This window comes from Chionomys nivalis, chromosome 10 (genome assembly GCF_950005125.1).
Source record: "Chionomys nivalis chromosome 10, mChiNiv1.1, whole genome shotgun sequence".
Taxonomy (NCBI): domain Eukaryota; kingdom Metazoa; phylum Chordata; class Mammalia; order Rodentia; family Cricetidae; genus Chionomys; species Chionomys nivalis.
The window spans coordinates 83,372,064-83,386,396 of record NC_080095.1 but is presented as its reverse complement, the minus strand read 5'-3'; the positions used below and the strand labels follow the sequence as shown (position 1 = coordinate 83,386,396).

Genomic DNA, 14,333 nt, shown 5'->3' with positions numbered 1-14,333 from the left:
TTTCCCCAAGTCAAGGTGGACACATAACAAAAACCAAAGTCAGAACAAAACCATCACCACCACAGACAATCTGCCTTCAGCTTGCCTCACCTGTCCTCATAGGCTGTTCCACCATGTGACTCATAGCTCTCCTGCTCCCACCGAGCATATGAACTAATCTTATTTACTTCACATAATTGGGCATGTGCCTCATTTGTCAGATTTGAATGAATCCTGGCTGTAATAACAGTTTTTAAAGTTCTCAGTTACATAACGAGTTAGTAACTTCAAAAAAGTAAAACAGGTTGGAATATATTGAGGAGGTGACTTGTTTCATGCTGGTGCCCAGTTCTGTGCCTGGTGCCCAGTGCCTCTAATATTCTCCCAACTTAAAAATGATGTAAACAAAGCAAACCCAGTCTTTGGCTGATCTATGTACCCCCCCATTTTAGCACAGCCAAAGGAGAATAGAGTGGAGCATGTGAGGAAAGGCATAGATTCAGGGGTGAGCTGCATTGGGATTTGCCTGCTGAATAGTAACTGTAAGCATTAAAAATGATCTTTAGATTTTTCTGAGCTTAAACTTTCTCACCTATAGAGTAAGACTAATCAGAGCTATTCAGCCTTGTAAAGTGCTGTGTGTATGCATCACATAATCACTCAATGTATAATTTTTTTTTAAAAAGTAGTATCTGTTTGTTTATGAAAACAAGCTAGGAAAATTCAGGCTGTGCTGTCTGTGAGATGCCTGTTTTTTTGGTTTGTTGTTTGTTTGTTTGTTTGTTTGTTTGTTTGTACTTACAACTGAACTCTCAGGACCACAGTCAGTAGTCCAAATAAAAGGCCAGCTAGCAATCCCAGGTCCAGCCCCAGAATAATGGACATTACGCATGTAACCACCCAGATAACCTAGAAGGGAACAGAAATGAAAAGAATTACATTTCATTACAAAGAATATCAAGTGATTGGAAACAAACTGTCCCAGAGGTATAGGACTGTCACACAGATGACATCAAGGCTCTGGTTTCTCGATACTACTCTAATTCTGCTCTAGGATTCCAAAAGCTCAGACTAGCCTTGGGAGATGGGGCATAACAATGTAACAGGAGCAGCCAGGACCAAGCTCTATTTAAAGACAGATATATGGAGGGTCACTTACAGCATCAGTCTTATTCTGCCTCCACAGACAAGGAACGTCACACACCTGCATGAACATCCCTTTCAGGTTAGCAATGACGACAGCTGCCAAGACGGACTGCGCAGAGAGAATGAAGGCTGTGTTATTCAAGGCAAAGGTTTCCATGTGTTGATTTCTAATCTCCCGTTCTTTCCCTGACAACAGTTTGGTGAAGAGGAACTGGTGCACAGAAAAGTAGGGTTTTACCTTCTGCAAGGGTTCCAGAAGCTTCCCCAGGGCAACAATGGCGATCATTACAATCATAGCTGAGATGATGCCAGCAACCTGAAAGATACTTTCCATGAGGTGGACTCATCCTGCTCACCACAGGTATGCACAGGAATCTGCACACAGACATAGTTACTTCTTCCTCATCTCTCCCCTTCTGCTCAGGATTTAGAAAAATGAGCATTATTTGCTAGGGCCATGCAATATGAAAAAAAACCAGAGCAATATATACCCATTATTGCTGAGAAATTAAAAAAAAATATGAAAACGAAGCCTGACAGTGTAAAGCTGGTTTGCCTTGGATTTCGTTTGAGTGGCTGGTATGGGTGTGAATTAGGAGGTCATCCTTCTGGTTGTTTGCCGTGACATGAGACACAGACCCTCATTTTTTGGGGAAAGAATCCTTATGGTGCATTGTGGAAGCAGCAGCCATAATGGTTACTCACGTTGCATCTGTAGTTCAGAATTGCCATGAAAACCCCCAAGAAAATAAAATAAGCCATCTTATTACAAATACACAGTGTCACATTGGCATACCACAGCTCCTGTCTCCTCTGACAGTTGTAGACACAGGTTGCAAACACTGGCTGCAGCAGTGGAGCAATCACGGAGGAAAGGAAGCTCAGAACTTTACCTTCACTGACAAGAAAAGCTCTGCTAAGATCCATAAATAGTTAGGAGAGAGGCTGAGAGGGTAGGGCCTATTCCTGGTCTGATCAGTTGGCTTGGCCAATGAATTCTTTGCTGAGACATCGTGGGGAATAGCTGAGCAGACTAGAGACTCTGAAACAAAGGAGAAGAGACAGGGAACCAGAAGCAGACCAGTCAGAGAGAGGAAGGGGAGAAACGACTGAGCGCAAGCACTGCCCTGCATAGTGTCTTAAAGGAAGCAGGCACGGCAAATGTAAGAGGAAAACATTCGTTCCATCTGGTACACTGGCCGCTTATGTTTACACGAGTCAGCCTGGGTAATATCATGAATACATAGGTATTAAAAATCTCACTTTGCAAGCCTAACCCTTTTTCTGTCATCTTCTGACTCCGTGGTCCAAATTCCCAGCACCAAGGTGAACAGTTCCCTCTTTTGTCTAAGAAACTAGTATCCTCTTCCTCCCTCCCTTCCCTACACTCCTCCCTCCTCCTCCCTTCCCTCACTCCTCCTGTTATTTAACCTGTATTTATTGAGCCACTTTCATCTAGGCTCTAGGGATTGATAACAGTTATATTTGGAGACAGGGACAACTGTCCACACAACTCTGGGCAGGAGATTCTCCATTCACCAAGGATGTATGATAGTAAGTCTCTAATTATAGAGCAAAGGCTAAGTTTGGTCACAATATTAAACCTATAAGGGGTCCGAACTTCATCATGCCGCCCAAGGATGACAAGAAGAAGAAAGATGCCAGAAAATCGGCCAAAAAAGACAAAGACCCAGTAAATAAGTCCGGTGGCAAGGCCAAAAAGAAGAAGTGGTCCAAAGGCAAAGTTCGGGACAAGCTCAACAATCTAGTCCTGTTTGACAAGGCTACATACGACAAACTCTGTAAGGAAGTTCCCAACTATAAACTTATTACTCCAGCCGTGGTCTCTGAGAGACTGAAGATTCGTGGTTCCTTGGCCAGGGCAGCTCTTCAGGAGCTCCTTAGTATAGGGCTTATCAAGCTGGTTTCAAAGCACAGAGCCCAAGTAATTTACACCAGAAACACAAAGGGTGGAGATGCCCCAGCTGCTGGTGAAGATGCATGAACAGGTTCAATCAGCTGTACATTTGGAAAAATAAAACTTTATTAAATCAAAATAAAATAAAATAAAACCTATAAGGGATTAGTTACTTGAATTTACTGAATAAGGCTGCTTTGTGGGAAAAACGTAGATTTTATATCTTTAATAAGATTCAATTCCTGGCAAGTTAATTATTGTTAAGAGAAAGGGTAATTAGAGCTATGGAGTAATGTGTATTAATTACTGTTCTATGAGCCAGCAGAAGTCAGAGTAGGGGTGAGAAAAAGGACAGAAAGGAAGGTTTAGCTATCTAAAGCCTACAGTTAAACACAGTCAAAGTCTACCAACACTCATTCTTCTGCTTGTTCTTCAACATCTCTATGTTTGGTACTGCTTAGGTACCCAGCACACGTGTTAAGTGGTCATTCCTCCCTCAAGGAGTAGAGTAATCCGCATTTAGTAGTCAGTGTGTGCTGGGGCTTTGCATTGTCTCATTTAATCCTCACAGGGTCCCTTCGAGGTGGGTATAATTAGTAGCCCCATTTGTGCTAAAGTCGAGGCTCAGGCACAAAATATGAGAAACCGCACAGGAGTACTTGATAGTTTTTTGGTCACAGGTCCCTGGATTTCAGTCCAAGGTCTTAGACTTTTAGCCCTAGAACTTAATATGCCTTTCAGTAATTAAATATCAAGCCATTTCTGCTTGTTTCTTCCTTCAGTGCTGAACTTCTGGCATCCTTCCCTCCTAAATATAATACAGGCCAGTGTGTGGCAGAGGATATTAACTTACCAGAACACCATTATCCCCAAGCCCTTTGCCAAGGAGGGCACTTTACACATTATTACTGGGGCAGGCGGCCCATGCCTTGTCTGGGCCTGGAGATAACAGCAGGAGAATGGCCGTGAGCAGCTCAGCTCTAGTTGCACCCACTCGGGACCATGTGTCTTGGGGAGCTGGTCAGTGCCTACCTCTATAGTGAGCAGCAGGGATCCAGCTGTTGACAGCTTCTGCTAAAACAGATGCAGCTTTGAGACTGCCCCTTGACAGGAGAGCTCTGCTTTTGCTTCTTAGTGCTTACTGGGTTCCTTTACCTGTTTCCTCCATGCCAGAAATAACTTCAAAAAGCTTATAAAAAATTAAATTTTGCTTCAATGTAGTCAAATAATTGGGAGAGACCATTTTAAAAGGAGAGGAACATCACGCGTATGTGATGATGTCTTCTGTACTATGGTGACACCGTCTGTATTGTGGTAATGTCATCCACATTGTGGGGACATCAAATGTGCTGTGAGAACCTTTATAGCTGTTCATGGCAAGTTACTGCTGGAGTCATTGTTTTCTTGGTATTTCCTTTCATTTTTATGTCTCTGCTTTAACAAAACCCTTGACAACTGTGTGTGTTTTACAACAGTTTGGCTTTATTCTATTTTATAGTCTTGGACCTCTTCTTTTTCTTCCTTCCTTCCTTCCTTTTTTTCTTTCTTTCTTTTCTAAATAATGTTTTTTCTTACGTCAGGAAGCTAAAGCTTGACAGAAATGCAGTCCTGGCCTAAGGCTTGTCTTTGGTCTGCATGGAGCTGAGTCTGGTTTCAAGCAGACTCTGAGAATGTTTCCTGGGCTTTCTGACTGGCTTCAGGAGGAATTAGCCAGTTTTATAGTTACCTTGTGAAAGCAACAACTAAAAGTCATATTTAAGAGGCAAAATTAAAGCCATATTCAGAACTTCAAGAACAGAAATATTACTAAGAAAGAAATGCCAAAATATTACAACAAAAAAGTCTTGTCTAACAAATTATTGTTCTGTGGGACTAAAAACCTCTAGAGGAAGTTGCTCACTTTTGAAAAGGAAATATGAATGGGAAGTACAATAACTCGGGGCTGGAGAGAGTTCGGTGGCTAAGAGCACTCACTGGCTGCTCTTCCAGAGAGGAGCTACGTTGTACTCCCAACACCCACATGGTGGCTCACAGCCATCTGTAACTCCAGTCCCAGGACATTCAACACCCACTTCTGGCCTCCCAGGCCACTGCACATATGTGGTACGCAGATATATGTTCAGGTAAACACCCACACACAACATTTAAAAGACAATATTATAGTTTGCAAAGCTTCAAAGAGCTTCATTTTCCCACTGTGGTGCTGGAGATGAACCTTGGCACCTCAAACACACAGAGCAAGTGTTCTACACTAAACTGTATCCTCAGCTTCTTCTCCCTTTTCCTTCTGAGACAGGGTTCCACATCATTATCACAGATGGTCTCAAATTCATTCTGTAACCCAAACAGAGATGTCTTGTACTTGGGAACTTGGGGGTCAATCCTGCCTGGATTGACCAAGCAGCTGGAATTACCGGCCTGTGCTACCAGGCTAAGCTTTGGGAAATGGTTTATGTTTTTTCTTTTAAACCAGGCTCTTGTTCTCCCTAGATTACAAACTGATAAAGAGTAGTACTTTTTCTTTACTTATGGGTGTGACTGTCCCTGGTTAACCAGGTGAGTGTAGTTATCAGCCAGGTGAAAACTGACACATAAGGATTTGGCAATTACAGTTTCAGGAGACCATACATGCTGCTTTTTAAAAAGTCTTTTTTTAATTGATTTTTATTGAGTTCTACATTTTTCTCTGTTCCCCTCCCTGCCTCTCCCTTCTGCTTCAACCCTCCCCCAAGGTCCCCATGCTCCCAATTTACTCAGGAGATCTTGTCTTACAAAGTTAAGGGTTGGCCAGGTCAAAGAGATGAGACCCAAGTTGAATCAGATGAGGAAACACAAGCCCCTCTCTCTGAAAGCTAAGTGTCATGTTCAGTTCTTGTGGAAGCCTCTCTGAGCCATCATCCCCTTCCTGTTCCCTGTTCTTAGTGTTATCCCACGGTCACCGCATACCTGTGTCTTTCCTCCAGTGCTCTCCTGGACAGCCGTTCGAGACAGAGCAGTGGAGGCCACAAAACAGGAGAAGAATCCTGAGAAGACATTGCTTATCCCAAAGGCAACGAATTCCTAAGGGAGAGACTGGGTTACAGTGATGTTGCCAAGAGAATGCTCACCGGCCATCATGATGGCTTAGTGGATACAGATATTTGCCATGCAGACCCAGTAACGTGAATTCAAGTTCTAGAACCATGCAAAGGTGAAGAGAGAGGGAGAGACCTGACTCCACAAAGTTGTCCTCTGACCTCCACACATGTTCTGTGGCACACACACACGCACACATCATGTGTATACATACAACAATCATTTATAAGGGAAATAAATTACTGAGAGTTACTTGGCTACATGGAAAGTTCTTAGTCTAACTTAATAGATAACTTTTATGTTACTTTTGACCTGACTGGACTAGCATTTTTAATTAGTGCCTGTGACAGCTAGTTTTGTGTCAGCTTGACACGAGCTAGACTCATTTTGGAAGAAAAAGCCTCATTTCAGAAAATACCCCTACGAGATTGGCCTGTGACTAAAAATCTAAGGCTTCTTTCTTTCTTTCTTTCTTTCTTTCTTTCTTTCTTTCTTTCTTTCTTTCTTTCCTTCTTTCTTTCCTTCCTTCCTTCTTTCCTTCCTTTCTTCCTTCCTCTCTCTTTCTTTCTTTTTCCTTCCTTTCTTTCTTTTCGGGGAGGGGGTTCTAGACAAAGTTTCTCTGTGTAGCCCTGACTGTCCTGACTAACTCTATAAACAAGACTGGCCTTGAATTCAGAGATCAGAGATTCCCCTGTCTTTACCTCCCAAGAGCTGTGAATAAAGGTGTGCAGCACTACTGCCTGGTTTATAAGGCATTTTCTTGATTAATGATTAATTGAAGGGCTCAGTTTACCATAGCAGTGACTCCCCTGGGCTGGGGGTCCTGGGTGCTATCAGAAAGTAGACTGAGCAAATCGTGGGGAGCAAACTAGTAAACCACACTCTTCTAAGGCCTCTACATCAGTTTCTGTCTCTAGATTCCTGCACTGAGTTCCTGCCCTAACTTCCCTGGATGATAGACTGCAAGCTATAAACTGAAATAAAACCCTTTCTTCCTCAGGTTGTTTTTGGTCATGATGTTTTATCAAAGCAATAAAAAACCCTGACCAAGACAGTGTTACTTTAGCTTACTTCTTAAGAAGCAAGGTGGCTTAGCTTGCATATTTCAAGTACAGGAGAGAAAACAATTCAAGAAAGGCCAGTGAAAGAAACCATCAGTTTCCTTAGGTGACACCAAAATTTTCCCCCAGTTGTGTTTCTTTTTCTTGCTTTTAGTCTTATAAACTTAGCTCAACAAATAGGTGATCATACCTGGTTTCCGTCGATAAGATAATCATACTTGGTGCCATAGACTTTTCCTACAGACACTGCAATAGCATAAGCCACCACAGCAATAGAAAAGGATGCAGCCAGCATGTCGGAAAACAGGCCCACAGATGGAAGTGCAGGAGGCAAGAACCTAGTAAGTGAAAAACTGTTGTGAAGATTTGACAGCTTTTTCCCAACCTTACCACTCAGTCACATGGTACACACAGAAGGGAATGGCCCAAGGAAACAAAAGCACATGAGATGCGTAAGAAGGAACATCTGCTTTTCTAGTTTTTAACCAGAAGATAGTGCTAGGTTACTGGCTGCTTGAGAGTGTTTTTGTTTTTATGCCCCTGACCTGAATAAATCTGTCACTATGGGTCCATGCCACTGCATATGTAACATTTTTCCTCATACAATTTCACCTTCAAGGTCTTTGGTGATACAGGACATTCTAGGTATATTATAAAGTTTGGTCTGTGTGAAAAGATGTCAGTTCTGTTGAAGAAAAAGAATATATGATATTGAAAGAACTCAGATGAAAATTCTAAAGAGCGTGACATTTAAGAATCTTAATTTTAAGAAGGAAAAAACCCTCATCCCACATTAAATTTATGTAATTATAATCATCCTGCACAGCCACTAAAATAACAATGATTGTGTTTTCACAGTTTTAACAAAACTAGAGTTTTTCTGTAAACTATTTAAAAAATTAAAGATATAAACATGATTATGAGATTTCTTCCAAGTTTGGAGGAAGAGCTTCATTTACTTATATAATGTCCATATAATACAATCACCAAAGTCCCTAGTTATTAAAACAAATCCCTCTACCTGTGTATCTTATAATTAAATAAAGATAAGGTGGGAGTGGGAGCTTTAGAGACACACAGCAGAGAAGTTTTGAGTTAGTGACCTCAGAGTACTATTGAACCTGTTTCTGTCATTTTGATATGAGAACTGCAACTTGGAAGAGAGAAATGAATGACTTGAAGTTTTAGTAGGTCTATGTTGGAGATTGGATAATTGGATAGTAAGGCCTGCCAGGATTCTGCTGTTGTGAAGACTTGCCCCCAGAAGGGTTAATTTTCAGACTTCTCCTCCATCCCTTCTCCTATCCTATGTGTAGGCCCCAGAATAGAACCCAACTGTAGACAGTCGGCATGTTAGAAACAACACACTTGAGTGACACAGTATTAAATCACCTGCTAGTCTAGATTTCATCTTAGATCTCACTTAATAGGGTGCTTCCAAGACCCAGTCAAGTGTACTTCAGGTAACTAGTGCTCTGTCAAAGCTAAACCCTGAAAGGTTTTAGTTTTGATAGTAGTGTGAGGCTCACTGGCTCCATCACTGTAGCATTCTCCAAATATTAGCCAATCCTTAATTACTAGGGTTTAAAATTGTGAGGTATGAAGTCAACGGACTTCAGTCGTTTAGTGACTTTATGACTTTGGACATGTTGTATAAACTTAATAAATTGTTTCATTGGCTGTCATAGGATGACTGTCCCTCTTCTCATAAAATTTAATGAGATATTATCATTAGTTCCTTGTTACTAGTGGTACCCAGCCAAAGCTGAAAGAACCTAAACCCACCAAATTCCCATCACTACTTCTGCTTTCTTGCTGTACTTCAAAGTGTCAGCTATTTGCCCAAAATACATTAATAGAGACCCTGTCTGAACATCTTCTAATGACCCCAAGAATATATTTTGTTACCTGAAGTAACACTTCCTAAACTACACAGTCACCCACCCCTAGGGGCCTGTTAGCCCTGGCCAACCCAGTTTGACCCATTCATGAATGGAAGGGAGCATATGAACACATACTTATCCTAAAGACAAGAGGACAGGGAATACTGCTCCCCAAAAGGGCCCAATAACATACAAGGGGAGGGTCACATGTAATAAACATGCTAATTGTATGTTTCACTTCAGGTTGGATGTGAATGTTTGGCAAATGTTTCCTAATCCAGCTAAACAAAGGTGGCAGTTCACAGGAAAAAAAGCTGTCTCCATTCTATTGTGCTGCCTTTCCTGGGCCGCACTTCCAAGTTCTCTGCAAAGGACACCAAGTGAAAACAGTGGCAATAAATACTATGACAGCACCTCTGTTACTGACTAGGAAGAGAGGAATCAGTCACTTAGAATAGAGACAAGGTGGCAAAGAGAGTGAAATTCAGAGCACAAAAGTACACACACGTGCACGCACGCACACACACATCATGGAGACAGGTGGGGTGGAGGAAAAGCACTTGTTGAAATGGATGAAAAACTGGACACACAAAACACTGCAGAATGAAGATAATCTGTATCAGGAGAGAGGCAGACTGTGAGTGGTGGGACAGACAAAGTTCCGGTTTGAGTGAATTCCTGTGGGACACTAAGATACTGACTAGACAAAAATAGGTTGTGCTTTTTAACCAACAAGGAGTAGAGAGGAGAATAGAGCCACCCTGCTGATCACCAGTCCTCTCAAGCTCACACTGAAAAGGTTTGTCAGTCTTCTTCCTTTTCACCTCTCCTGTCTCTACATTTTATTTCATCACTGTGACCACTCTCCTTATTTCTTACATAACTGGAATGGATTCCTCTTCTGGTTGCTTAGCTGCTTTAATTCATGTCTACAGTGCTAACAAAAGTGGTTGCTTTCAATGCTTTAAAACCCTCCAACAGTGCCTCAAAACTGCCAATATAGACACAAAGATATCCGGCCATTTGTGGTGGTTTCCATGCCTATGCTCACCTCTCACCTCCTCTGCCTACTTTATGCTCCAGTTGCAATGAACTCCTTGTTGTACGTCCAAAGTGCCACACTCTTTGTTATAAGCTGCACGTTTTATTCAAGCATCCCCATTACTGCCTTGCCTTATTATTTTCTATGTTACATGGCTGATTAATGTCATTCTTAAAGTATCAAGAAGTTGTCCTTCTAATGCATAGCAAGTTAACCTCCACTACACAGCACTGATTCCTGGAGGATGACTGTCCTCACTAGACTGGGAATTACCCACTGAACATCCAGCACACGGCCTACCACTTGGCAGGTGCTTCCACACAGACAGCTGAGGATATAAGTATCTGGGGTATTGCTTTGTGTACAAATGGTAGATGTCAGGTAGACAATATAGTGGGTTACTTTAGTTATCTGATGAGAGTCTTGATTTCCAAAAGATAAGCATAACTGTCTCTTCAGTCAAAAACCAAGACATTCAGGAGAGCTGGAGAACCACAAAGCAAACAGAAATATTTGAAGTATTTTGATGGAAATGTACTTAGGCAAGACATTTTAAAGATTATCTTTGAGTATCAGAGTACAGAAAGTAAGGAAATGCTCTAAAAATCAAAATAAAATAAACAGTCTGCCATAGTGTAATATGTTGTTCTGGGGACTGAATGTCACCCTGACACTTTTGAAAGAGAATCGTTTCTAGGCCTTCTCCAAGCAGTCTGAATACATAGGTTTGAGGTGTGAAGCAGGAATTTGTGTTAAAACAGGTGAAGGGTGTTACCAAAGGCACATTTCTAACACTCGAATGGGTGATATGCAATATAAGCTTCATGAACCAGTTGTTTTTAGATATCTTTAAATTGGTATTGGAAAAGCTGTAGGAGTTTTACTCAAATGAGACCATTTGCTGTGGAAGCACTGAGGAATCTCTGTTACAAGCATAGAAAATCTAGGACAACATGGGCCATCATTAATTGAAAGGAAGAGAAACTACCGCTTATTGACTGACCCCAAGCCTACTTACAAATGGTGTAGTCAGTATTATAGATGTGGTGAATATGTAGGCTTCCTCTTAACTGTAGTGTAAGTTACTTCATCTGTTCTGCATTTTTATGAGAGCTCTCAGTGGCATTTCACAAGCTTGAGTTGAGGCTTCAGTTGTGTGATTACCCTTGTCTTACACAAGAACTTTCCCAGGGCCACACAAGCTGACAGTGACACAGATGGATTAAGGACCTTGGCCTTTTACTCTTCTGATTCACAAAATGTCTAAATATATGTGAAATTTACATGAAAATAATGCAACTGATTTATAGGTATGAAAGATATTATTTTTATGCGTGATTGATTACATGGTAGGGAATTTAAGCCGAACAGCCTAGATTCCTTAAACAAATTGTTCATAATGCAATCAATGCTAATTGCAATTATGGTCCTGTTACACTATAATTATACATACGTATTTTAATCAGGAGTCTGGTACTGAATGTATTTTGTCCTATCACACTGTAAGAAAATGGAGCATGTATGGTCTGCTTTTATCAACCAGCCTGAACTTGATCTCCAAATGCACTGTTCATCTGATGCTTTGTGCACATGGTATTTCTTCAAGATCCCACATAAGTAAGACTATTTATTGGTGGTGAAGCGAAACTGGCAATAAAAAGTTTCATTTAAACAAAGCACTGCCTTAGTTTATTGGTGCTTTCTGAGAGGAATGCCACACTCACCCACTTGGGATGGACTTAACAATGCCAGCATTGTAATTTTTTTCCAAGTCAGCCCCATAGGAAATGGCAGTCGCAATTACTGTCTGAAATAAAAGAAATAAATGGAAAAAAAACAACTCCATTAACTTTAACAATTGCTTGCTTGTCAGCTAATTAGTGCTGAATTTTATGACCATATATTCTACTTACCACAATCACTTCTATAGGAATAGGAACTGGGATTTTGTGTTTAAATCGGTCATTTAATTCCTTAACAACCATACAAATGATCATGGTAAGTAACCCAGCAATGAAATCCGCAATATTGGTGTTAGCGATATTTTGAAAAATCTCAATTAGTGTCTGTAAAGAGAACATGGGTGTATATGACATTTGCTATACAGACACACACATAGAAGCAATTCTCCCACATGAACAGTTATATCACACCAAATGGCACATGTGAGTCTTATGCAAAAAAAAAAAATCTTAACAATGGGGCAAGTAAGATGGCTCAGTGGGTTAAAAAACTCGCTGACAAGACTGATGATCTCGGTCCTATCCTCAGAAACCATATGACTGAAGGAAAAAACTGACTCCTAAAAACTGTTCTCCGACTTCCATGCCTTTTCTGTAGCACACATGAAAATACACATGTACACATATACAAATAAGTTATTATTTAAAAATCATAAAAATATGTTGGCTAATACAAGGACCATTAAGCAATAAAATTTCTAAAATACACATTTGCATAAATAAATAATAGAAAACTATTAATAAAGTTGTAAAAATGTATTGACTAATACAAGGAACATTGAGAACATGTAATTTCTAACACACACATGTACACAGAGCTACTATTTGTGATTAACTTGGAGAAATGATTTTTACATTTTTTGTGTTTGTTTATCTGTATTTTTTAGGGTAAAATGGAGAATTTTTCAAGGAAAATATGGAATGCTGTCTTTTACTTACAGAAAAATAAACCAAATTTTTGTCTTAAGGAGGCTGTACAGGTGCTATTCGGAGGTCTGACGAACTGAAATGTCTAATTATTTTTCTTTGGTCCCAGTCAACATCCTAAGTAATGTTCTTCCCCTAACCTGAATGATGCAGACTATAGCAACAAAAACCTCCAAAAAGTGTTCCATATGGATATCCAAGTGGTACTGATCAATACTCTATGGCAAATTAAAACCACTGAACGGGTACATAGGCCAAGTATATATTGTTTAGAAATTATCTTAACACTAAAAGCCGTTCTCCTCAAGTGACAGAGAAGCCAGCTCAAGGAAACTCATTTTGTTTTGTAAACACAAGGACTCTGGGAAACCATAGTCTTCTTCAAGGGTGTCAGTAGGGAGGCTTCAAGGTAGAACAGTGGCATCTTTGTCCTTTTGTGCCTCTTAGGTAAGTCATGTCTCAGGGCGGCGTCTCTCAATTCTGTGAGACAAGCCATGCCAGTGGCCGCTTTCCTTTGAATGTTTATAGTTAGGTTTTAATTTGACATAAAGGAATGGTGCATCTGAGGAGTTAAAACATGTATCTTGGTTTATTTATGCAGATAAGTGAAATACTGTAAATAATTATCATGATAATCTGGTGTCAGGCGTATAAGGAACATCAATTCATTTTGCCAGCAGCCTCACCTGTCTGGAGTGCTTCCAGGAGTAAGGAGCTGGAGAGATTTTACAAGCAAAATTTATCTCAGCAAGTTTTGGGGCTAGAATTTAGGCATTTTACTTGGAGGAAGTCTTTTCAACCTTCTCTTAGAGAGCATTTTTGCTCTCACCTTAAACCCAATATGTCAAGTTAACTCTGCTTTCCAGAGACACTTAACATTGCTTTTGTTTTTTTGAGATAGGGTTTCTCTGTAGCTTTGGAGCCTGTCCTGGAACTAGCTCTTGTAGACCAGGCTGGCCTCAAACTCTCAGAGATCCTCCCGCCTCTGCCTCCCGAGTGCTGGGATTAAAGGCGTGCGCTACCACTGCCCGGCTTAACATTGTTAAAGACAGAAATATTGGGCAACAAGATGAAACAGGTGGCTGAAGAACGGAAGAAAAACTGGGAGAAATACTACCACAACAAAATCCCAGGGTATCTCACACAGGAGGCAACAATCCTGTCACCTATCCCAGAGGCTATTCCGTTTCGGCCAGCTGGTTCTTTACATAATCAACTTTCTTTTAAAAAACAGTACTTTATCAATTATTTGAGAAATTTATACCAGGTATTTTGATCATACTCATCCATCCCCAACTCCTCTCAGATCCACTTCCACCTCCCTATCCATCCAATTTTGTATTCTTTCCCAACTCCAACTGTGTTACACAAATACTCTTCGGTGTGGGGCCTGCCCTTATATAATCAAGTTTCTAATGAGAACTCTTATCAATTCATGAGCTAGCTATAATGCTTTGACTGTTTATACAATGGAGGTTTACTTTTCAACTTGAAACAGGAAAGTTAATTTGGAAATCATTTGTTTGACTACAATCCTAGCACTCAGGAGGCAGAGGCAGG

At 40.7% G+C, this 14,333-nt stretch overlaps 2 protein-coding genes across 2 annotated transcripts in view; one reads left to right on the top strand and one right to left on the bottom strand.

The window, feature by feature from the left end:
* Nucleotides 1–14,333, bottom strand: part of Slc26a4 (solute carrier family 26 member 4) — a 43,233-nt gene that overhangs the window by 15,007 nt on the left and 13,893 nt on the right. The window contains exons 6-12 of the mRNA XM_057782946.1: nucleotides 12,018–12,170; nucleotides 11,829–11,911; nucleotides 7,370–7,517; nucleotides 5,990–6,103; nucleotides 1,364–1,441; nucleotides 1,139–1,234; nucleotides 782–888 (exon numbers count right to left, since the gene is read on the bottom strand). Of these exons, the coding sequence (XP_057638929.1) occupies nucleotides 782–888; nucleotides 1,139–1,234; nucleotides 1,364–1,441; nucleotides 5,990–6,103; nucleotides 7,370–7,517; nucleotides 11,829–11,911; nucleotides 12,018–12,170 (779 nt within the window). The remainder of the gene's footprint in view (nucleotides 1–781; nucleotides 889–1,138; nucleotides 1,235–1,363; nucleotides 1,442–5,989; nucleotides 6,104–7,369; nucleotides 7,518–11,828; nucleotides 11,912–12,017; nucleotides 12,171–14,333) is intronic.
* Nucleotides 2,746–3,176, top strand: LOC130882664 (40S ribosomal protein S25-like). Its single transcript, XM_057782947.1, has one exon. It carries the CDS (start codon nucleotides 2,753–2,755, stop codon nucleotides 3,128–3,130), a length of 378 nt encoding a protein of 125 aa, XP_057638930.1. The 5' UTR covers nucleotides 2,746–2,752; the 3' UTR covers nucleotides 3,131–3,176.

Coding starts and splice junctions, on each gene's coding strand:
- LOC130882664 (XM_057782947.1), top strand. CDS start 2,753: ATGCCGCCCAAGGATGACAAGAAGAAGAAAGATGCCAGAAAATCGGCC.